This window comes from Crinia signifera, chromosome 7, assembly GCF_055691185.1.
Source record: "Crinia signifera chromosome 7, ASM5569118v1, whole genome shotgun sequence".
NCBI lineage: Eukaryota > Metazoa > Chordata > Amphibia > Anura > Myobatrachidae > Crinia > Crinia signifera.
The window spans coordinates 128,028,736-128,053,376 of record NC_139223.1 but is presented as its reverse complement, the minus strand read 5'-3'; the positions used below and the strand labels follow the sequence as shown (position 1 = coordinate 128,053,376).

At 43.5% G+C, this 24,641-nt stretch overlaps 1 protein-coding gene across 2 annotated transcripts in view; it reads left to right on the top strand.

The window, feature by feature from the left end:
• The window catches only part of SPEG (striated muscle enriched protein kinase), a 187,105-nt gene that overhangs the window by 43,291 nt on the left and 119,173 nt on the right, over positions 1-24,641 (top strand). Inside the window, exons 5-8 of one of the 2 annotated variants that reach the window (XM_083153761.1) lie at positions 2,020-2,155; positions 7,906-9,341; positions 11,847-11,990; positions 22,649-22,831. In XM_083153761.1, coding sequence (XP_083009887.1) covers positions 2,020-2,155; positions 7,906-9,341; positions 11,847-11,990; positions 22,649-22,831 — 1,899 coding nt within the window. Of the gene's footprint in view, positions 1-2,019; positions 2,333-7,905; positions 9,342-11,846; positions 11,991-22,648; positions 22,832-24,641 lie in introns of both variants that reach the window. The other variant, XM_083153760.1, reaches the window with a different exon arrangement.

Below are 24,641 nucleotides of genomic sequence, written 5' to 3'. Positions count from 1 at the left end.
GATGCTACGAGATTTGTAACAACTTTGGCAAATTAACAAAATTATCACCAAATGTTTAGCCCAAAACAAGCTCTAAAATGACAATGGTCCAAACTGAATAATGTCAATTATTTTCAGGTTTAATGGGATATGGCTGCTGCCAGTCTCAGTGAGGACAGATGTGATTCATGTGATAGATCCAAGTGCCAGAAGTAATACCCTGTCCCATTATGCTGTGTTAAGATCCATACACACTGGGTGACTATGCCCAGCGTGTATGGACAGCGATGATCACTATCATCGCTGCGGGGAAAGCCGCTCAGTGCATACACACTGAGTGGCTTTCTCCCTGCCCGGCACCGGTGGAGGGGGGCGGACGGCTTTGCATAGCGGAGCGCTATGCAAAGCCGCCCTGAAACCCGCTCATCTGCTGGTATAAGAACGGCTTTCCCGGCGATGTTGCGGGAGCGCGCAGCAGCAATCATCGCCAGGCCATACACACTGGGCAGCTTTGATAAAGCCGAGAGACCCTCAGCGAAACGCGTCAGGTGCCCGGCACCCCTCTTCAGGCCTTCCTCCAATTACATTGTGGATTACAAAGTATCATTTCCACCTTTTTGGATACCTGAACCAGGACTCAAAGTTGGACTCTGCCCTACCTGGGCTGGACTGAAGCCTTTACAATAAGGACATGATCATCGCTACACTCCTACAAGGGGACGATTCCATCTGCTGCAAGCCTACAGCAAAAATACCCCACCACACGTGGGTGTCTCAAACTGTCCTCATCCAGCTTCACCCTGTATTCCATCTGAGCCCAATAGGAACAGGATCCTCATCAAGGAAGATAAGAGGGGCGCTATTCCCTTAACCACAAATTTATTCTCACGCACTATATATAGAGGTCATTTAAAGGAGCCATTTTTTATGCTGAAAAAGCCCCCCTCGGCTTATACTCGAGTGAGGGTCCCACTTGAGTCAATACGTTTTCCCAGTTTTTTGTTGTAAAATTAGGTGCCTCGGCTTATAATCGGGTCGACATATACTCGAGTATATATGGTAATTTGGTCCATTGAGTTGTCTCTGGCAGTAGTCACCATATAGAGGTAAGGAGTAGTTAGCCATATATATATATATATATATATATATATATATATATATATATATATAAGAGAGAGAGAGAGAGAGAGAGAGTTATACCATTTTGAAGTACCTTTAGTAACAATATTAAATTAGAGAGCTTAATTTGGTTAGCAGCGGTTCCACTAAGTCTATGGACCGTATTCAATGCGGCCGGCGAGGGGGTTGAACGGCGAGGAAAACAAATGACCCGTTTAACCCCTGCACTGGCCACAAACCCACTCAAAGTTCTGGGGGAATCCTCACTGTCAGAGGAAGGCGAGGATTCCCCCAAACGGCAAGGTTCGCTGCTAATGCAGGAAGCCCGCTGCTTTTAGCCGTGAGCCTCGCTGTTTTGGCGGCTGCACACGCCGTTTCCATTTCGCTGTAAAAACCCAGCAAGGTGAAAATGGCATGTGCAGGGGGGTCAGTTGAATACTGACCTGCGTGCTGTGGTGAGCAGTCAGTTCTGTGCTGTGGTGAGCAGTCAGTTCTGCTCGCTGTCACAGCTTGCAAAAAGGCATTGAATACTGCCAAAAAGGGAGAGGGAGGGAGTGTGCTGGTGACGTAGATTGCTGATCACTATTGCTCGCTTCACAAAACACGGGAGAACTGCAGTCTCTTGCTAAGCAATCTGACTAGATATTTCAAGCATGCATGAAATATCTAGTCCTGCAATAGCAACGCGCGGGACCACGCATCCCTATCGCTATGGGCATCACACACACAGCGATTTGTGCTTAATTTCTAAGTGATCTAGTCATATCTAGTCAGATCGCTTAGAAACTAAGCCAAAATCGCTCCTTGTGTAGGCCCCAAAAACAATGGGCATTGTCCTGAACTTTACCAGAGATGTGCTTCATGTAATAATACTACACCTTTGCATGTTAAATATTGTCTGGAACGTCTTCTCTCTCCTAGGGGACTCTGACACTCTGCTGGCCAGTTCCCTGCACACCACTCCTAGCACTCTGACTGGACTCTCGCAGACGGATGAATTCTCAGACTGGTCAGGCAGCCAACAGACGGTAGTAGAGAGAGACTCCAGAAATGCAAGGCAAGGCATCACTCAGGGGGGAGTTGCACGCCACCTGGGGGTGGAGCCCCTCATCCCAGCATCCAGCAACAATCCTCCGAGCAGTGTCTGGGGGTCAGAGGTCAGCCTGTCAGGGTTCAGCGACCTGTATAGCAGCGCCTTCAGCCTCTACCGGGGCAGATCTTGTACCATCCGGGTGTAAGTAACCCAATGACCTCTCTGGGAGCGTCATCACCCACTACAGTGCCATGATGATCATCTGCAGAGCCTCTTTTTTTGGAGTATCCATTTTCCATCCTGATTATTTTTCTTATACATTTTGATTTATTATGATTTACTGATGGGATGATGAGTCAACAAGCTTAGTACAATTCATATCTGTGTTTTCTATACGGCTCAAGCCACAACCATCAATCTCCTTATTTCTGATTCATATTTATCTTTACCCTTACTGTCTATATAATTATTATATTAAAGCATAGGTAATGTTGCCCATGGCAACTAATCAGATCATATCTATAATTTCTCAATAGCTTCTGAGAAAATAACAGACAGAATGTGATTGGTTGCAATATCTCCACTTTTCATTTTATTAAGCTTTAGTAAATTTACCCTACCTAATCATAAGAATTTTCAGCAGTGCATGCTGGGAAATGTAATTATTGCTTAGCTGAGTAAGCAGAATAGTCTACACATATAAAGGACCAATAAACAAAACAGTAGCAATTTTGAATATATATAATCATTGGAAAAAGTTCAATGATGCAGTAATACCCCTTTCACACCGACCATCAAATTACCGGGTGAAGCAGTTCTACCCGTTAGTTTGGATTAAGGAAAGAGAAAGAAAAGTACTCTCCTTTGTTTGGGGGCACGCTTGATCAAAATTTGAAAAAAAAAGGAAAAGAACTTTTATATGTAATGATTGTTGAATTTTAAAAAATAGCTTTTAATGTTCAAAATTTAAAAGGCTGTTGATGGACATAGACATAGACAGACTACATGTAACATGAAATAGTGGAAAACTCCACTAAATGGATTTCAAGGAATTCTTCCAGCAGTAAATGGCTGGTGTGAATTTCTGTGTCAATTCCTCAATACCTGTGGTATAAATCCACAAAAAATAAGTTTGGTACACTTTATTTGTTAAACACTGATAGCGAAATGGAGAGATATAATAAATACAATTGGTAGTATAATTACTTATAATTTAGTCTGGTCACATCCAATAAATTGTATAATGTGTATTGCTCTATACAATCACAAGAACAAATCTTAAATGGATCTTAATTTTCCTGTGAGCATAAATTTATGACATATACAGACATGAAGGAAAAGCAGTGGTAGCCACTAATAATGATATAAATGTGCCTTATGTATAGATAAGTGCAAATAAACTCCTCAATCAAAAACACCATTAAGTCACTGTGTCAACTCTTGTTAGTATTATGTCGACCACCTGAAAACAATGGAGTGAAAAAATCTTTTTGCAGAGATTTGATAGGAAAGTTCAGCATCTGCTGTCTCTTTCCCCGGGATAAGGTGCCCTGTTGATAATTATATCAGTGCAGGGTCTAGCCGAGATCCTTTAGGGTAGAGATGAGAGTACTGTTGGAAAGAAATAGATTTGGAGAGTGCAAAAGTAGTAGTGCAAAAAGATTTTTTCACTCCATTGTTTTCAGGTGGTCGACATAATACTAACAAGTTGACACAGTGACTTAATGGTGTTTTTGATTGAGGAGTTTATTTGCACTTATCTATACATAAGGCACATTTATATCATTATTAGTGGCTACCACTGCTTTTCCTTCATGTCTGTATATGTCATAAATTTATGCTCACAGGAAAATTAAGATCCATTTAAGATTTGTTCTTGTGATTGTATAGAGCAATACACATTATACAATTTATTGGATGTGACCAGACTAAATTATAAGTAATTATACTACCAATTGTATTTATTATATCTCTCCATTTCGCTATCAGTGTTTAACAAATAAAGTGTACCAAACTTATTTTTTGTGGATTTATACCACAGGTATTGAGGAATTGACACAGAAATTCACACCAGCCATTTACTGCTGGAAGAATTCCTTGAAATCCATTTAGTGGAGTTTTCCACTATTTCATGTTACATGTAGTCTGTCTATGTCTATGTCCATCAACAGCCTTTTAAATTTTGAACATTAAAAGCTATTTTTTAAAATTCAACAATCATTACATATAAAAGTTCTTTTCCTTTTTTTTCAAATTTTGATCAAGCGTGCCCCCAAACAAAGGAGAGTACTTTTCTTTCTCTTTCCTTAATCTGTACGCTTTTTACTCTCAGGGGTGCACCTCCACAAGAGCTATTTTCAAAAAAATCATTTTCCAATTTTTCAAATTGTGGACATTATACTGAACACCTATATTTAAAGTATATGACTGTCTATCTCAGTGGTTAAAACTTGTGCGCGGGTCTCCCTCCATCCCCCTTCCCTCTCGATACTACTCGTTAGTTTGTTCAGTGTGAAAGGGTCAACCTGGGTCTTAAATCCTGGGTCGCCAACCCTGCTCTTTACCAGGGACAGCTACCCGGGTTTACGACCCTTTAGCACTGAAGAAATACCTGTGTAATTCAGCAAATAACCAGGTTGACATTTTTCACCCAGTAATTTGCTGCTCAGTGTGAAAGGGGGTCAGGCTGCACCGAGCAAAATGTCTCAGACTCAAAATGTTGGGTAATTGCCGAGTTGCAGGTCTGAAAGGGGTATTTCTTTGGCATTCAAGTGCAGCTATGTTCAAATGCAAAGTTTAACCTCCTATACCACTACAGACAGCTGAAGTGCCTCCTACTTGCAGTTTTTAGGACAGTGTCCTCATGGGACTTCACTCACGTCAAAAAGCTGATTCTGCAGCCTTCCCAGTTACTCTAACACCCACAGTCTGCAAAGTTGTCACTATAATACAGCCTATTTACTGAAAGAACTGCTTCCTTCCTAATATGGAAGCCTGCTATAGTGGAGTGAAATAGATCAGAGTAGACATATTTAGAAAAGTATCAACACTCCCATTATTTCATATATATTATTCATCTCAGTAATACATATCATACAGTATATGCTAAAATTAGTGTTTGTTCTTTAAAGGTGTTTTTTTTTTTTAATCTAAGTTTAGGGATAGAGAATTCTACAACCAATACAATTTACCCCACACTAGATTCTAGCAGGGGTCCTTCTACTGTACACACAAAGGTGCTTTGCGATCAGGTCTGAATTAGGCCCATAGTACTATTTTACTGCAGAAACTTCTAGATTTCTCTACAATACCCTGGTTTTTAATGATTCCAATAAACGAGTATCTCTGCTTTCTAAGTCAGTACTGTAATAGCATAAGGAGATTGCTGGATTTGCAGTGGCCGTATACTAAGCTTGATGTGCTCTCCCCATTTCGATTTTTTTTTTATTTTACCATTCGTTTTATTCCTTTTTTTTTGGAATCCCAGGCTGACCATTTCTCACTCCCATCTGCTGCCTTTGTTTAATTGTTCCTTCTCCTTATCGCTTTCTGCATAAAACCCATCTGTGTTTGTAATTCTTCACCTGTACCATTTCCTTTCTTCACGCTCAACAAGTGGCGTGTGGGAAAGAATGCCAGTTTCATGTATTATGTATAATAGATGAATGCCCAAGTGTGGAATACTTTAATGTATCTTTTATCTGTCAGGCACTCTACACAAGGAGAAGGATGACAACTAGGGTCATTCACTTTACATCTCACTGTTTACTGTGTACTGTGTGTAGCGCAGTACATTTATAGCAGTGAATGACACACCAAATGATTTTTGCATTTACCTCAAGTACCACAAACCATTCATAGTTAAAAAATCTGTCACAAGATAGCATACATCTTCTGCTTAAACCCAATGGGGCCTACACACGTAGCGATCCCCAGGCATTTTCTTTGCAATCTCACAGATCGATCAGCAGCCCATCACTATGCAGTACTGTGCGCTGAGCGATCTGTGCATTCTGAGCAATCTAGCATCGCTCAGAACACTCATCGCTACCTGTGTAGGCCCCATTACTGTACCTACAGTACGTGATAAACGTTCTAAGCAATGATACGCAATAAGCGGTCTAAACAATCATGCGCGGTAAGCGTTCTGAGCAATGATACGCGATAAGCGTTCTGCGCAATGTACGCGATAAGCGTTCTGCGCAATGATAGTTCACTCAGATAGCTCAGCACACAGCGGTGATGTACTGCTGAACGATCTGTCAGGGCCAGTGTTCTCCATGAGAACATTGTCCCTGACCCCGGCGATTAACTAGATTTATCCAGTGTGCTGGATATTAATCTCCAGGGCGATAGCAAAACGCAGGGCCACTCATCGCTATCCCTACACCAAGATCGATGTACTGTAGGGGCATTTTAAATACCCCTTAATTGTTACGTGTGTAGGCCCCACACAACACACTGTACCTCATGTTCTGCCCCTATCATTTATTAATTATCATTTAATCATGATGTTTATAGTGTGCCTCCATATTATTATCTCGTAGAGAATATTTAAACATTCACATCACTCCTTACCCCAGTGAAGCTTACAATCCACATTCTTTGTCATAGAGAAACCAAATTCCCGTTAGGGTTCATTTCAATCAGAGACCAACTATGCCTTTGGCGTGTGCAAGGAAAACACAGCCTTGGAGTAACTTGCAGAGAACCCATGGATGGACCCAGTGCTGGGCCACCATGCAACCCAAGTTATGTTGCTTAAAGGAAACTGATAGTAAGTTCAACAAATATTATAGTCATCATAGGCATGCGCAGCACATCTTATAAGGGGGAGCACCTTCATAGGGTGGTGCCAATCAGGCGTTTCTACCATCATCTATCGGCACTCGCTACAATATAAAACGTCTTTCGGCCTATTTCAGTTTTAATCTTCTAATTACTCTAATAAAGTAAAAAACATATATGGATGACGCAGGTATGTAGTGATAGAATGGTTACGTACAGTTAACAATGCAAGACGCACATAATTGATTGATGGGCGCTTCTTTTAATGGAACACAGTTCTAAAAAAGTCTTTGGTAAAAGATATTGCTGGTATTGCTAGAGACAGGGAGGTATTCATAAGGGTGGGCACAGCATTATGGGGTGCCTGTGCACCCCTAACACTCAATGTGCACACGCCTATGATAGTCATACTGTGTTTTGGGGACAGCGCATGCTGCGGAAGAGGCAATAAAAACACATCCCCTGGTTAACAACGGCGGCCGTTCGGATGAAGGGCATCTCAGGCACTCAGTAAGCTGAGATCTTCGCAGCTTACCTAGCCAACCTGAATCGGCCCCTTTGTACCACACTAATCTAACACACAGCACAACACAAGAGCTCTGCTGTGTATTACCACCACAGTAATCCAATTGTTATTCCTTGACGCAGTGAGCATATGGCTCTGCTGGCAAAAGGTGCAGAGTGTGGAGGCGGACCACTATTCTAATGTGTGAAACATTAAACAAGTATTAGCTTTCATAATTGATGTTCATGTTATACATAAACTAAGTACAAAGATATTAAGAACATAGGAAGTTATCAAAGACATGGCTGTTTAATACATCAAACACAACATACGTATATATAGATTAAACAAACAGTACATTTTGCCTAGATAACATTAGGAATGTAACCGATTATAGCTAAGAAAATCTGAAAAAGCAAAGAACTACAAATTTTTAAGCACATTTCAAAAAAAGTGTTCTCACATTTTCTTTCCTTTTCAGCTTTTTACCAGAGGGAGGGTTGCGGAGAGGCAGCATCAATGGTTCCATTCCAGATTCTCCTCGACCACTTCAGAATCCCAGACCAGTTCTACCTCCTCCTTCTCCACGTCCTGGGCAACGTCCAGCTGCCAATCTTATGCCTAGTGGCCGTGGCCCATCCACGATACTTACACCCCGAAAGAAAACTCTAATGCCTTCTCAGTATCAGGACACAGTGGCTGAAGAGTTTGAAGAGAAGGTTAAGAGGCCAAAGTCTTCAGCTGGCTCTCAGGTCAGTGGTCAAGACTCACGTCCTGTAACACCAGTAAGTGAAACATCAGGACGAGTGTCCATCCTACGTGCATCTCCAAAGTTGGTCCGTTCAGGCTCCAAGATATTTGATAAGCTACGTTGTCTTGAAGAGCGAAGAAAAAGCCTGGATCAAACTGACAGCCCTTTCCCTGTGCAGTCCTGGTTACCACTGCGCAAGGCAAGGTCATTTGATCAGCCAGGAGCAGATGGGCTAGTTGGTGGCTTAGAGTCCTCCAGTGAGGAGCTAAGGGATGACCTAAGAGATGGTGTAAGATCAGAGATGGGAGGGTATACCTTGAGGTGTCCCTCATGGAGATACAAAGCAGGTTCACTGGATGATAGAGGAGCAATCTCTGGGCGTGTAAGTGACATTGAAGCACGTTTTTCCCAAGAGCTTTCACGCATCAAAAGAACTGTATCCCAGCAACAATTAATCCGTTCATCACAAGACTTATCTCGCAAATCAACATCTCCAGATAGTTCTTGCACTAATCAGTCTGCTCCATTGGATACTATTTCAACCCAAGTGCTTACAGACTCTAAGCCACCTGAATTTCAGGAACAAAAGCCAGCAAATATGATCACTGCCCGGAAGCCTCTTATCAGGAGTTGCGCCACTGTCAACCAAATATCTCAAGATAAGGAACCTCATGGAGTCACAGTACAGTTGATACCAATGCAAGAAAAATCAGCAAATGGTTCAATTGTTCACCATGAAGTAGTTAAGCAATCAGACACACGGCTAACATCACACCCACCTTCAAAAGCAAATATCAATACTCCAAAGTCTTTGAGTCCCCAAGTGCTAACACCAAAACAGGAGGTCAAAGAGTCTCAGTTGAGAAAAGATCTTGATCATGGACGTGAGCCCCCACCAACTAGCACACAAGCCCCACCAGCACTGGAGATAGCACAGAGAGGGATTGGACGGGAAAAGGGATCTTTGGGCAGAGACACAAAAGGGGAGACAAGATATCTTCCGTGGGCTACACCAGCAAAAACCACCCAGAGAAGTCAAGCTCCACAAGGGAAGGGTGGGGGGCAAAGCAAAAAGCACAGTGAAACACATACTAGTGGCAAGAGCAACAAAACAACCAAAAGCAAAGGAAAGAGTCGGCGACACAGGGCCTTGTCACCAGAAATAGGTAAGCTCTGATGTGAATGGGCATGGACAATATGAAGTCAAATGTTGGGAACTGATAGGGTCCTAAGTGGTCAGTGCTTAGCAAGCGTTTTAATGCAACCCGCCGCTCCGGATGCCTCTCCCCCTGTTGCCGCCAAATCCCCTCGGCAGCATGTAAGGGGATGTACACGAACACATCCCTTCGCATGTGACTGAAGGTGAGGGAAATTATTGAAATGATTCTCCCTCTCCGGCCTGGTGTCCGCCCCCGCTCGCCCATCTGGAGGGAATGGCTCGGAAAGTGTGAAAGTCGCTGAAGCCATTCTTTCCTGTGGTATGCGCATGTGCAAATATAACCATGCGCATTTGCAGACCCCCCACCACCATCGGAATGGTCCGAATCGGTTTGATCAATACTGAATTATCCCCTTTGTTTGTTGGATTTTTTAATGTTAGTTTTTATAAATGTTCTAAAACCCCCAAAAATACTTGATTTAAAAAAGAATTAGGAGATTACAATTGTGGACACCACCCTGAGGAAGAGCTTGCTCCCATCTCCCAGAGGCTACCACTAACATGCTGTAGCGGTTGTGGTGATTGGGCAACCAACTTTTCCGTACCAGTGGTATAGTTATACCGAAATAAAAGAAAAAAATAAATATCCACATCAATATTATACACACATATCCTGCAGGGCTTTACAGAGAATATTTGACATTCACATCAGTCCCTGCCCCAGTGGAGCTTACAATCTATATTCCCTACCACATATACATGCACACATATTAACACTTTTGTTTTTTGTTATGAGCCAGTTAACCTACCAGTATATTTTTGTATTGTGGGAGGAAACCAGAGTACAATTTCTGTTTTCTTACACTATAATGTATATCCCGGCTTTATGGCCTTACCACATAACAATCCCTATCTTGGAACCCACCTCCTTCTTTAGCGATCAGGTTTTAGACTGTGCGCCAGACATATATACACTATACATATCTTACATTATACTGCACAGGACCATGATGTATTCTCTAGCGTGCATTCATGCATATATCAATCTGGTAAATTATCATTAGGGTGGCCAATCCCAGATTCGGGAATGGCAGGATCTCAAGATTTGGCCCTAAAATTGCTGGGATTTCAACCCCGGGAGTGGAGTTTACAATCCCGAGATGTCTGCATTAAACTGTGCATGCTCCTGTCTCCAGCTGAGTTGGCTCTGTGCATGATGTGGTCAGAGGTCACGCTGCACAGCCCACCTGTCGCACTGCTGGTCTTCCACACAGCTGAACTGCTCACGGCCACACCACCCCCGGGCTCACCATCACACTCCCAACCGCACCGCCACTCCCGACTGCACAGCTGCTCCCGCCATCCTCGCTCCTGGCTACATGAGTAAATGTGCGGGGATGGCCAGTTTTATGGGAGTTCGGGGGGGGGGGGGGTGTTTTTTACTTTTTTATTAAGGAGGCTATTCCAGGATTGTGTATTTTTCAATCCTGAATTCCGGGATTGAAAAAATGCCCTGGGATTGGCATCCCTAATTATCGTTTATGCACCAGCAGTATTTACTATATGTTTAACAAGTGGCCCAGTCCATGCACTTAATGGTTAGCCAAGCCTCTGTGGCTGCTGGTAACACCCATCTGGAGACTGCTCACACCCCTACATATTGGCTCCTACTAGTACATTCCCACGGTGCAGCAGACCAACACTGCCAGCATCCCGACCACCAGGACACAATTAGGCCGATTTAGAAAACAATGGGCATCATTATCAGATCTGATTACATGCATCGTTTTAGGTTTAAAACCAGTGCTCTATTCAAGATGGAATATGGTACAGTACAGTAGATATTTTGCAGTTACTGGTACATTTCAGGCTGACGGTATTATCATAAGCATCCAAGTGCCACCCCTAGGTACGTGCTTCAAGTGCCTAATGGTAAGTTGTGCTCTGGGGGAGAAGTGGTATCAGTGCATGTGTGCCCCTGTCAATATCGACGCTGCTTTCTCGGCAGTGTATGAATGGACAGAGACACTGACTGTTCCTACACCTGCAGCTAACAATTTCGACAGCTGCAGGTGTTGTGGTCCCATTCAAAGCTACTACCTGTGGCTGTTGTTGGCTCCCACTTACATAGGAGATCTTGGATGCAACACTAGCCGATGAGGAATCAGACAGGGATCACCATAAAGGAAAGTTTTCACTCCCCAATCTGGCAGACGATATGTTAATACATCTCATCCTAGTGCTTCCTGCTTTGCCCGGTAAAGAGGTGAAGCAGGAATCACTATAGCGGTACAATCCATGCTGCTATGGTACACACCGCTCAGTGAGCTGGTAGCCCTGGCAGTTACTACTTCTGTTAGACTCTGGAATCGGTATTGACATATTTTTACACACTCCACAACCCTGTACTTGAATGATATCATTTTATGCCAGAGGTTATGTGGCCCTGTGTATATATACTGTATTTTTTTTTCTTCTCTAATATTAACATTTACTTAATGTGGCTTTTTAGAATCCTCAGATGATTCCTATGTATCAGCGGAGGAAGATCCTCGAGAGGCCCCTGTGTTTGAAATTCCCCTACAGAGTGCACTGGTGAATGCAGGCTCAGAGGTCTTGCTAAAATGCATTATATCAGCAAATCCGAGCCCAGAAGGTAAGTGCATAACATGCTGTATAATTCAGGTTATATGCAGTGTATATCTGCATCAATTCACTATGAGTATTATTAAACTGTGTCATTTACTCAGCCCTCCAGTGGAGCGATCCATGTGGCTGTTGTAGGATTTGGCAGTGAGATGGGAACAGCTATAATGGTTAATCTGCTGCTCCATCCACTTTGGAGGATCCATTGCTATAGATTAACATGGGCCAATTAATTGTCACAACCACTATTAAGCTGGCCTACACTATTTATTTATTTACAGTTTCTTATATTTAGCGCAGCAGATTCCGTTGCGATTTACAATAGTAGACAGTGATAAAACAAACTGGGTAACAACAGACAGACTTGGAGGTAGGAGAGCCCTGCTGCAAGCTTACAATCTATAGGGCTATAGAAGGGAAACACAAGGACAGCCACCAGTAATAGTACAGCAGTCTCACCAAGTTACAAGTCCAGAAGGGAAGCTATATAATACATAAGTGCCTCAGAGGGTTATGCATATGGTACTTAAATATGATAGGCTTGCCTGAAGAGATAAGTTTTCAGGGAACGCTTGAAAGTCTGGAGGCTAGTGGAGAGTCTTATTGTGAGTGGATGGGCATTCCATAGGATGGGAGCAGACCGATGAATGTCCTGTAATAGTGAATGGGAGCTAGTGATCCGTGCAGAAGAGAGACGCAGATCTTGTGCAGAGCATAGTGGTCAAGATGGGAGATATTTTATGATAAGTAAAGAGATATATGCTGGTGCTGTATGGTTAATAGCTTTATATGCAAGTAGAAGTGTTTTATATTAAATACGGTAAGATACAGGCAACCAATGGAGGGACTGGCAGAGCGGATCAGCAGACGATGAGCGTCTTGTAAGGAATATCAGCCTAGCAGCAGCATTTAAAATGGATTGCAGTGGCGAGATTCTGTTCTTGGGAAGACCAGTTAAAGACTATTGCAGTAATCAATGCGGAATATAATGAATGTTCGGATATGAGATTTAGTAGTGTCTTTTGTGAGATGTGGTCGTATTTTAGATATGTTTTTTAGATGCATGTAACATGATTAGAAGACAGATTGAATGTGGGGAAGAAAAGACAGTTCAGAGTCGAGGAGGGCCCCTAGGCAACGAGCTTGTGGGGTAGGGTAGATTGTCGAGTTGTCAACAGTTATGGTGATATCAAGATGGTAACTGTTCCTTGTTGGTGGGAATATAAGTAACTCCCTTTTGGAAATATTGAGTTTGAGTTGGGGAGAAGACATCCAAGATGAGATGGCAGAGAGACATTCAGAGACTCTGCCCAAGGGATGCTGTCAAAATCCCGGGGGATGGAATCCCGAGGGAGAATAAAATAGTGTGCTGACCGTAGTGAGGCATCGGGCCCGCTGCGTGGCAAGTGCAGCGAGCCCACAAGGGGGGGGCGATCAACGGCCCCCCTTGTCGGCATTGCGGCAGTTGGGATTCCGGCGTCGGTATTTCATACTGATTCCTGGCCCAAGACCACTGGTGACAACTCTGAGGTTGATAGATAGATTTGAGTATCATCCACATATAAGTGATACTGAAATCCGAAAGAGCTGATTTGTTTGCCAAGAGAGGAAGTGTAGATTGAGAAAAGCAGAGGACCTAAGACTGAGCCTTGCGGAACTCCAACTGACAGAGGTAGTGAACAGGAAGTAGAGTCAGAGAAGCGAACACTGAAAGAGCGATCAGATATCTAAGATGAGAACCAGGAAAGGGCTGTACCATTTAGACCTAGGGAGTGTAGTGTTTTTAAGAGAAGAGTGTGATCCTCAGTGTCAAATGCAGCAGAAAGATGTAGAAGAATAAGTAGCGAGTAATGGCCTTTAGACTTAGCAGTTAACAGATCATTCACCACTTTAGTCAGTGCTGTCTCAGTGGAGTGTTGGGAACGAAAACCTGACTAAAGTGGGTCTATTAGGGTGTGAGAGTTAAGAAAGTGTGAGGCGAGAAGAGGCATGGGAGCTGAGAGATAGGACGGTAGTTAGAGAGAGAGTTAGGGTCAGAATTGTGTTTTTTCAGAATGGGATTTATCACTGCATGTTTGAACAGAGAAGGAAAAGTACCAGTAGCAAGAGAGAGATTGCAGATTTTAGTTAAGGATGGAATAAGCACAAGAGATAGAGTTTTAATGACTTGTGCAACTATCGGATCAAGAGGAGAGATAGTAGAGTAGGAGGATAACAAGAGTGTGGAAACTTCCTTTTCATTTGTGAGCTCAAATGAAGAGAAAGTGCCAGAGGGTTCAGCAGGGGAAAAAAGTGGGTTAGAGACCATTTCATCTCGGATGTTATCAATCTTGTCCTTAAAGTAGCAGGAAAGTTCTTGTGCACTGATAGTATCCGGAGGGGAAGGAGGGGGAGGGTAGAGAAGAGACTTAAATGTGTTAAAAAGTCGCTTAGGGTTGGTCGCATGAGAAGAGATTAGAGATTGGTAGTATGTTTGTTTGGCAGTGTCCAAAGCATTGCTGTAGGAGTTGTAGCTAGTTGTATATGTGAGAAAATCAGTCATATTACAAGATTTATGCCATTGGCGTTCTATTTTACGTGACTAATTTCGTAGTTGTCTTGTTGTTTTGGAGTGCCACGGTTGGCATCTAAGCCTACGTGGGGTGTAATGGGAAGCTGGAGCCACTTCATCAAGGGCTGTTTCAAGAGTGTGGTACAGGTGGGAAACAGCAGAGTCAGGAGAGGTAAATGTAGAAATTAGTGAGAGCTGTTGTTGCAGGGAGCCGGAAAATTGTGGAAAATTAATAGCATTAGTATTTCTGCGGGTTAGAGTAGGCTTGCGTGATTTCAGCGTCAGTGAGCGTGGGATAATGGAGGAGAGCGAGAGGGTAATGAGATTGTGGTCAGAGAGAGGGAAGAGAGTGTTAGTAAAATCAGAGACTGAGCACAGCCTGGTGAAAACAAGGTCAAGGCAGTGGCCTTCCTCATGAGTAGAGGAGTCGGACCACTGGGAAAGGCCGAGAGCGGAGGTTAGAGAGAGGAGTTTGGAAGCCTGCAGAGATTGTGGACTGTCAATAGCAATATTGAAGTCACCCAGGATGATGGTGGAGATGTCAGATGATAAGAAGTGGGGGAGCAAGGCAGAGAAATCTTTCAGAAATTGAGATTTTGGAAGCCCAGGTGGGCGATAGATAGCAGCAACACGCCGAGAGAAAGGGGGAAAAATCCTAATAGAGTGTACTTCAAATTATGTGAATATGAGTGAAGGAACTGGTGGTAGAACTGAGTATGTGAAGGATTGGGACAGCAATATACCTACCACACCTCCTGGATACACTATCCAACTTTTCATACAACTAACCAATTGGACAATTATCTTACCAACTAAATGATCATGAACTCTAACTGCCTAGACTGTGCAACTTTTTCATCAGACTACCAACATTCCTCTTTCATAGATCTGGGGGATGTTGAATCATTAACATATTGTTAGAGTGTGGGCTGAAGCTTGGCACTAGATTCAGATAAAAATCGAACTTCTCCCCCTCTAACAACTCCCCTTACCAGCTGTACTTCAATCTAGTTTTTGTGCCTTGAAAAGGAAGATTTGTTTTTATTTTCTAGCTTTTAACCAAAGGTAGAATGAAGGTAGTTAGTCAGTGTCTAATTTCCAGAAGTAATGACGCCGCATGCCCCAGATGGATGAATGAGGAAACTGTACCTTTTACTTACCATAAGATCCCTTCCTCAGAGTCCATCTGGGGGACGCTGTGATCCCCTCTTGATTTGTCTGGTTTTCTTAGCATTTGTGATTCTATTTTCGTATTGTTTCATTTGTTCTTGGTTTACACACCATGATTTTTAGTACACTGACTATGGGGGCCCCTTCCCTGCCCCCAAATTGCTGCAGTATGTCAATCGTGCTGCATCTTACGGGGCATTGGTGTCAGTGTAGTACAGGCTCTGTGCATGCGCAGATTTGCAAACATCAGAGATGAACACAAACCATCTTCTTTGTGTACATCTCTGAATCAGGCTCATGGTCTGCCTACTTGTGTCTGCCTACTTTTCAGATGATGTTGTCTAGTGTTTTCATGCTAACAGCTGATAATTGTGTAGTACCATACACTGCGTGATTATTGTTGTATTTGTGGTCTAGCTTGGAGGGTGCAGTATACAGGGTTGACAGCATAATGTAGACATGTTCATAATGTTGAGATTCATAATGTTGATACTGACATAATGGCGACAATAAGTATGTCAACAATGTTATTTTGAATGTAATGCCCCTTTCCCACTGCAGCTAAAAAACTGTAAATTGCAGATTTTCAGCGCAATTTACCGTTTTAAGGCTGCAGTGGGAAAGTGCCAGAGTTGAAATACCGTTTAAAGCTAAATGGTATTTCAACCCGTTTTTAAAGCAGAGTCCTACACGTTAAAATAACGTTTAAGAGGCAGTGGGAATGCCTCTTAAACGTTATTTAGCCTCCAGGCAGTCCCAGTGCCTGATGAGACCTAGTAGTTCTCACTTTGAGCATGTGTAATGAGTGCACGTGCATAATAAAGAGCCGCTCATTACATATGCACATATGTAATGAGCGGCTCATTATTATGCACGTGCACTCACTACATATGCGCAAAGTGAGAACTACTAGTTCTCAACAGGCACTGGGACTGCCTGTACCCTGCAGGGACCCCCACTGCCTCCCCACTGCCCTGCATCCCCATGCAGGTAAGTACTGCTAACTCCATTCTAGACCCCCTCCAATCCGGGTTCCGCCCTTTACATTCCACTGAAACTGCCCTGACCAAATTAACTAATGATTTACTATCGGCTAAATCCAAAGGCCTCTTCTCTATCCTCATCCAGCTTGATCTGTCGGCAGCCTTTGACACTGTTGACCACCCTCTCCTGCTCAACACCCTCCGCTCCTTTGGCATCACTGGCACGGTCTTCTCCTGGTTCACCTCATACCTCTCCGATCGCTCCTTCTCCGTCTCCACTCTGAGCTCCTCCTCTCCTACTACCCCGCAGCCAGTCGGTTTTCCCCAAGGGTCAGTCCTTGGCCCTCTCCTCTTCTCCCTCTACACCACCTCTCTGGGCACCCTCATCAGCTCCTATGGTTTTCATTACCACCTTTATGCTGATGATACCCTAATCTATCTCTCCTCCCCCGACCTATCCCCATCACTCCTGTCCAAGGTCTCCGAATGCCTCACGGCCATCTCAGCCTGGATGACCCAACGCTTCCTGAAACTAAACATGGCTAAAACTGAACTTCTAATCTTCCATCCCCCGAACATCCCCTCTTCTCCCACTATCTCCATCAGCATTGGTGAAACCGAGATCACCTCCACCGACCAAACGCGCTGCCTCGGTGTCATCATTGACTCCTCCCTCTCTTTCACCTCCCACATTTGTGCTCTCTCACAGTCTTGCCGCTTTCACCTACGCAACATCTCACGCATCAGACCATTCCTCTCCACTGACGCGACCAAAATTCTCATTCACTCTCTTGTCATCTCCCGCCTTGACTACTGCAACATCCTTCTCTCTGGGCTACCTCTCACCCGCCTCGCACCTCTCCAAACCATTCTTAACGCTGCTGCTAGGCTCATCTTCCTCTCCCGCCGCTCTACCTCCGCCTCCCCCCTCTGTCTATCTCTTCACTGGCTCCCCATTCCTTTACGAGTTCTCTTTAAACTACTCACCACCACCTACAAGGCTCTCTCCTCCTCCACCGCTCTTTACTTCTCTTCACTGATCTCTATCCACACTCCCTCCCATCCTCTTCGCTCCATCGCTGACCGCCGACTGACCTCTCACCTAATCACCTCCTCCCACTCCCGTGTCCAAGACTTCTCTCGCGCTGCCCCCCTGCACTGGAACAACCTCCCGCCACCCATCAGGCTTTCTGATTCCCTTACCTCCTTCAAGCGCTCCCTCAAAACCCACTTTTTTCGACTAGCCTATCCCTCCTCCTAACCTCTTTTGATCCTCCTATCCTGCCTCCATTCCCCTCCGTTCCTACTTATCCTGTTGTTTTTCGTTCGTCCACCCACCTATTTTTAGTATGTTAACTCTTATGAGTAGGGTCCTCCTTCCTCACGTACTCACCCTACCTCTTTACCTCACCTGTGCTCCTGTCCTGTTCTTCCCTTCCTCTACTTCATCTTCAGTCTCCTCGACAATTTTGACACCTACTTCAGAACTGATGCTGATTTTATTTCTACCAGCTATACCCCTATTTATACTGTATTTTTCAACACACCCTGTACGTTACCTTGTCATTTGTTTTTTGTTTGCTATGTACGGCGCTGCGGACACTTTGCGGCGCCTTATAAATAAACGTACTACTACTACTACTACAAGGGGAGGGGAGGTGGGGGCACAGGGCAGGTACGGGGGGTTAGGCACTCTTTACACTTGGGGGGGGGAGGGATTAGGCACTCTTTACACTGGGGGGGGGTTAGGCACTCTACATTTTACACGGTTCACGGCAATGGGAATGGTACTTAAATTGTATTTAAAACGGTAATCTGCTGCAGTGGGAATGCTAATACCGTTTTAAATACCATTTAAGATTACCAGTACTTTAAACTGGTCTGCAGTGGGAAAGCAGCATCAATTTGACCTAACCCTAATTGCTGTCTAAACCTGATTTCTTCTTATATACCAGCTGACCAGTTGAAATGATAATCATACATGTATAGCCAGCGTTAAACATTTAAGCATGAACCAACACTATGTGCGTCCTTATATGTTTCTGCTGTGACACAGTGCAGCCTCCTGCTGCCACTGACACCCCCATCTAAATCTATGGGTAGTGTTAGCATGTGTATGCTCGCTTCCCACTAGCTCACTTTGTGCCACCGCAGGTGAATCGCGGTCAACGATAGATAAGAGCATATCTTTAACTCACATTGGGGCAGATGTATTAACCAGCGTTAAGTGCAAAAATGCACTTAACGCTGGTTAACTGGGGGGGATTACGTCTGTCCTTAATGTATTACTAGCGCACCTAACATGCGCTAGTGACAGCCCGCCGAGTTACGCTCGGCAGGGCTGTCCCTGCAATCCCCCCCAGGGATTAACGGCCGGGGTGATGTATTAACAGCCTTCAAGGCGTTAATTCACCCCGGCCGCTTCGCCAGCTCAGGGCTAGCGTTGTCCTATCCCCCACTATGGGGACAACGCTAGCCCTGCATCTGGCTTGGGCTGCGCTGGAGATCTCGCGGTTTTTGCGAGATCCCGCGCATGCCCAGTGCGGCCGGCCGGGGGACAGGAGATAGCGCATCAGTATTAACTGATGCGCTATCTCCAGAAAGGGACATCGCCGAAGGGGGGAGTTAACGCTCCCCCGCTTCGGCAGACAAGATGTTAATACATCTTGTCGATGTCCCTTCCTGCCTCGCCTCGCTATTGAGGCGAAGCAGGAAGTATCATAGCGGCGCGATAAGCGCTGCTATGATACATCTGCCCCCATGTGAGATTAATCTTCTACAACAATAACAATAAGCCACGCTGCTTGCATTTTACAATAAAATTACACTCATACTCCTTTCTCATTGCAAACACGGGTCAGACCCTGGTCCGGCACCTTCACATTAAACCTGGGTCATCCATTATACAGAGGGTTGAAATGCTGGGTTGCTTGACCCTGGTTATAAGGTGCTTACCCTCTGCATCTTGGTATCCAGACCCTAGGTCCACCATGTCTAGGTCGACAATCATTAGGTCGACACACTATGGTTAACAGACAGTAGGTGGACAGCAATGAATGGTTGACAAACTCATGGTCGACAGGATCTAAAGGTCGACACAAGCGTTAGGTCGACAATGGGATGGTCAACAGTCCAAAAATGTTTTTCACGTTTTTTTGGTCCGACATGTGCCGACAAGCGGTATTCATGCCCTACCATCTACTACGGTGTGGCAGGAGTATAAAAGTGTGCCGAGTGTAGCAAGGCACCGTGCCTGAAGCATGGCGAGCATAGCGAGCCATACGATGGGGTGTGGTGCACTTTTTTAGTGTCCATGTCGACTGTGTTGACATTTGGAACAAATAAATGTGAAAAACTCATGTCGACCATTTGACTCCACCTTCCCATTGCAAACCTAAAGCTTGTGTCGACCGTTACACCCTGTTGACCTTTTGACTCATGTTGACCTTTTGACTCGACCTTCCCATTGTCAACCTAAAGCTTGTGTCGACCATTACACCCATTGTCAACCTAATGAATGTCGACCTAGACATGGTCGTATTAGCATACCATAACCCCAGACCTTGACCCTGGTTATTTTGGCAGGGTGAAAAGGGTATTAGTGGGGATGAAGTTGAATATGATGAGAGATTCAGAAAGTGAGAGAGTGGGAATCATCTACACTGCAAAATCAAACTGGTTTTGCATTTAAAAAAATTGGAGATTTCTTACCAAATCTCTCACTTTCTGAATCTCTCATCCTATTACATTTCACCCTAAAAGAATAGTATACCTTGTTTGATAGCAGAAGCTTTAGCAGCAATATATAGGCACAGCTTTTAAGTACTGGAATTCAACTCAAGTTATTTTTAGTATTTCAGTGAATAGGTTTATTTATATTGGCAATGCCCATCATAATATAATTATACATTCTTTGTAACTAAAGGTGAGGTTTTTCTATTCTGGTTATTTCAGTGTGAGTAGAAAAGTTGACTTCTCAGAATGCCAACCACTGACTCAGTAACTGTGATCTCAATTGACATTGGCTGCTAGCCATTCACAAGCAGCCGGCATAGTACAATGCTATATATATGAATAGTTGAATTACTAGTAGTTCTTTTAGTGACTGTGACTACATAACACATCAATTCAGCTGGTGGTGTTCATAGCAAAGAAATGCATATTCATCTGTGTTTTGTTCTATTCTCACATTGGACTACATCCTTCCTCTCATATTATGGTCCTTATGCTGCTATCTTCCTACCACATTAAGGCCCCTCATGCTAATATCCATCCTCTCAATTATAGTCCCTCATGTTTATATCTTACCTATAATATTATGGCCCCTCATGCTGATAGCCTTCCTCTCATATTATAGTCCCTCATGTTTATATCTTACCTATCATATTATGGCCCCTCATCATAGGCGTGCGCAGCACATTTTATTAGGGGGTGCACCATCAAAGGGGGGTGTCAAGTACAACTTATTGGGCATGTCTAACACCACCCCTAAGGTGTGTCTAACACCACCAATTAGGCGTGTCTACCATTATCTATTGGCACTCGCTACAATATAAAACGTCTCTCAGCCACACCATAATCTCCTGCCTATTTCAGTTTTAGACATCTAATTATTCTGTGTAACGATACATGCAAAAAAACTCAAAAACATATATGGATGATGAAGGTATGTAGTGATATGACAATGGTCTAGTACAAGTAACATTGCAAAACACAAATGATTGATTTATGGGCGCTTCTGGAATACAGTTCTAAAAAGCAAAAGTATTTGGTAAAAGGTATTGCTAGCGGCAGGGAGGTGTTCATAAGGGTGGGCACAGCATTAGGGGGTGCCTGTGCACCCCTAACACTCAATGTGCGCACACCTATGCCCCTCATGCTGATATACTTCCTCTCATATTACAGTCCCTCATGTTTATATCTTACCTATCATATTATGGCCCCTCATGCTGATATACTTCCTCTCATATTATAGTCCCTCATGTTTATATCCTACCTATAATATTATGGCCCCTCATGCTGATATCCTTCCACTCATATTATAGTCCCTCATGTTTATATCTTACCTATCATATTATGGCCCCTCATGCTGATATCCTTCCACTCATATTACAGTCCCTCATGTTTATATCTTACCTATAATATTATGGCCCCTTGTGCTGATATCCTTTCTCTCATATTATAGTCCCTCGTGTTTATATTTTACCTATCATATTATGGCCCCTCATGCTGATATACTTCCTCTAATATTATAGTAAATTAAAATTAAATTGTAGTCCCTCATGCCTGTCTCTCAATAAATACACATATAACTAACTCCACACCCTCTAAACCCCCCTCCCCCCCCCCCCCCCAAGCAGCACCTCTTGTAATCAGGTTGCTTTTTCGTTTACACAAATCGCTGCTTTAAACCGTGTTTCTGAATTGATGAAGTCTTGTCACTTGTAGCTTAATTGCAGGCTATTACATTTCACCACAAATGTTAGGGGTTTTGCTTTTTGGTAATAAACCTGTCCACAGCAGTTTTTAATAGAGTTACCAAAATCTCATTTCACCAGGTTGACCTATATGAAATTTTTTTTAAAAAAAAGCATCTGAACAATTCCATAAATTATATTTATTGGAGCATTCAATACTGCATATTGCTTACTGTCTGTATAACAACATATCTTTTTGATTACAATATTAAATGTACTGTAGCTTTGATTTGACGAACAGCATCACACTATTGTTTAACTGCATATTTCCCTCCGATTACTTGTAAAACGGCAACAAATTCTGCAGCACTGCATAGGAGGAGAGGCTGTAAAATTCTACACGCATTGAGCAGACACTGAAATGTACTAAGATTCCTGCTCATATAAGGTCACGATCTAAGAGTTAATCTAGACCTGTGTGCACTTTACACAGCAGAGACTTACAGTAAATGTACAGCTGTAAATATGCTACTCTGTGTCCCGGCAGTTATATGGAGAAAGGACCGCATTATACTCAAGAACAGCCCCACCCACCAGATCCGTACTGAGGGTGAGAGACACACGCTTCTGCTGCGCTGGGCATTGCCAGCGGATTCTGGTATTTATACAGTGACGGCGCGCAATGAAGTGGGTGAAGCCAGCAGTTGTGGAGCTCTGACTGTCAAGCCAGGTAATTTCAAATTAAATAGTGATTATTACGTTAATAAATGTTAATAAATGTAGCACATATAGGGGGTATCCAATTAGTGGGGTATCCAATTAGGAGCTGATAGTTACTGGGAGCGATAAATGGAAGCCTTTTTTGCAATTTTTTGAAGACTTTTTCGACAATATTTTTTTTTCCAGGTAGTCCTGAAAAAAAAAAAACTCACATATACCACACAGGTTGAATGGTTGCAGATCCATGTTTGCATGAAAATGGGGTTGTTTCCGGGATTTTATTTTGCCTGTCCGAGGCAAGTGAAAAAAAATCCCTCGCGCCAGAGTAAGCTAATGCAATAACTGGGCAAATCCATTAGCCATTATAAAATATTGTGGCTAACAGGAAACTGCACATAACGGCCTAATTCAGCTTGGAATGTAGTTTTGTAAAACCTTGCAAAATTACAACCCAAGCTGAATAAGGCCTTGTGCGTCCGTGGAGGTAGCATGGGGGGCACCCCATATGTGCATACAGAGGGGTCTGCGTACCTAGGAGGTGTCCCCCCCCCCCCTTGGCTGCTGATCTATCGCCCCAGCTGACTTTTTTTAATTTTACAATGAGGAGCTGAGGTATCTGTAAATGGCAGGGTATTCTGTAAATGGCCATCTGTAAATGGCTGAGGTACCTGTAAATGGCTCCTTACAATGGCAGGGAGAAGCTGGCTCCTGGCTGCATGTACAGCAGGGGGGGCTGCAGCAGCATCGCTCAGCTCCTCTGAGGTAGTACATATGGCTTTGATATAGAGCAGTCTGGAGAGGCAGTGTATGTCTCTGGAACTCACAGTAATTCTGCAGTAGCAACAGATGGAGCCTTTTTCAACTAGCTTTCTCTGGTTATCCATGGCTCACCAAGGCCTATTGTTCTCAGCTGCAATACAATACACAATACATAGAACAATACAGTAGGGCAGGCATTCCCAACCACGGTCCTCAAGGCACACCAACAGTGCAGGTTTTAGTGATATCCAGGCTTCAGCACAGATGGTTTAATCAGAATCCCTCAGGTACTAATTAAGTCACCTGTGCTCAAGCCTGGATATCACTAAAACCTGCACTGTTGGTGTGCCTTGAGGACCGTGGTTGGGAATGCCTGCAGTAGGGAATTAGCAGAGGATTAAGTCCAACAGCTCTGCCTCACTTTAATCCTGTTAAAGGGCTAGATGAGGATGGCTCTATCTGTAGGTGTGTGAAGAGTATATTGAGAGAGTGACGAAGGGACAAGTAGTTTATAATAAATTATGCTGACCTGGGGAGGGAAATGCTATCTCTTATGGATTAATAAGATGATGATTATTCAAAATGTTAAAGTTTGTTTTTATACGCCAATGAGCAGGCAAAATAATAATTCCTCACCAAGCATGGTCTATTTGCAAAATGGTGTCTTGTAATATACTCTACTTACCAGTGTGTTTAACATGTAAAGGGCAGTGTTTTGCTATAAAATCATTGGCCTTTTAAATTGTGGGCTCAAAATGGTTGCTACTCCTGTGACACCAACATCAAACATGGAGGAGGAAACATGATGGTATAGAGCTCTTTTGTGGAAGCCCAAGTTGGACTTGCAGAGTGACTGGCATCCTGAACAGAAAGGGTTACTACAGCATTTTACTCTCTACCTTTGAGGAACAGAATAAGATGGTAGGCTTCAACTCAATTGGAATAGGCAATAATCTTCTGATTTATAGGGCATCTTCATCTGTGCAATTCCCCATTCTGCTGATTCCTACTGTAAATTAGATGATCATGAAATTCCAACATGTCAGACGATCATTGAGTCA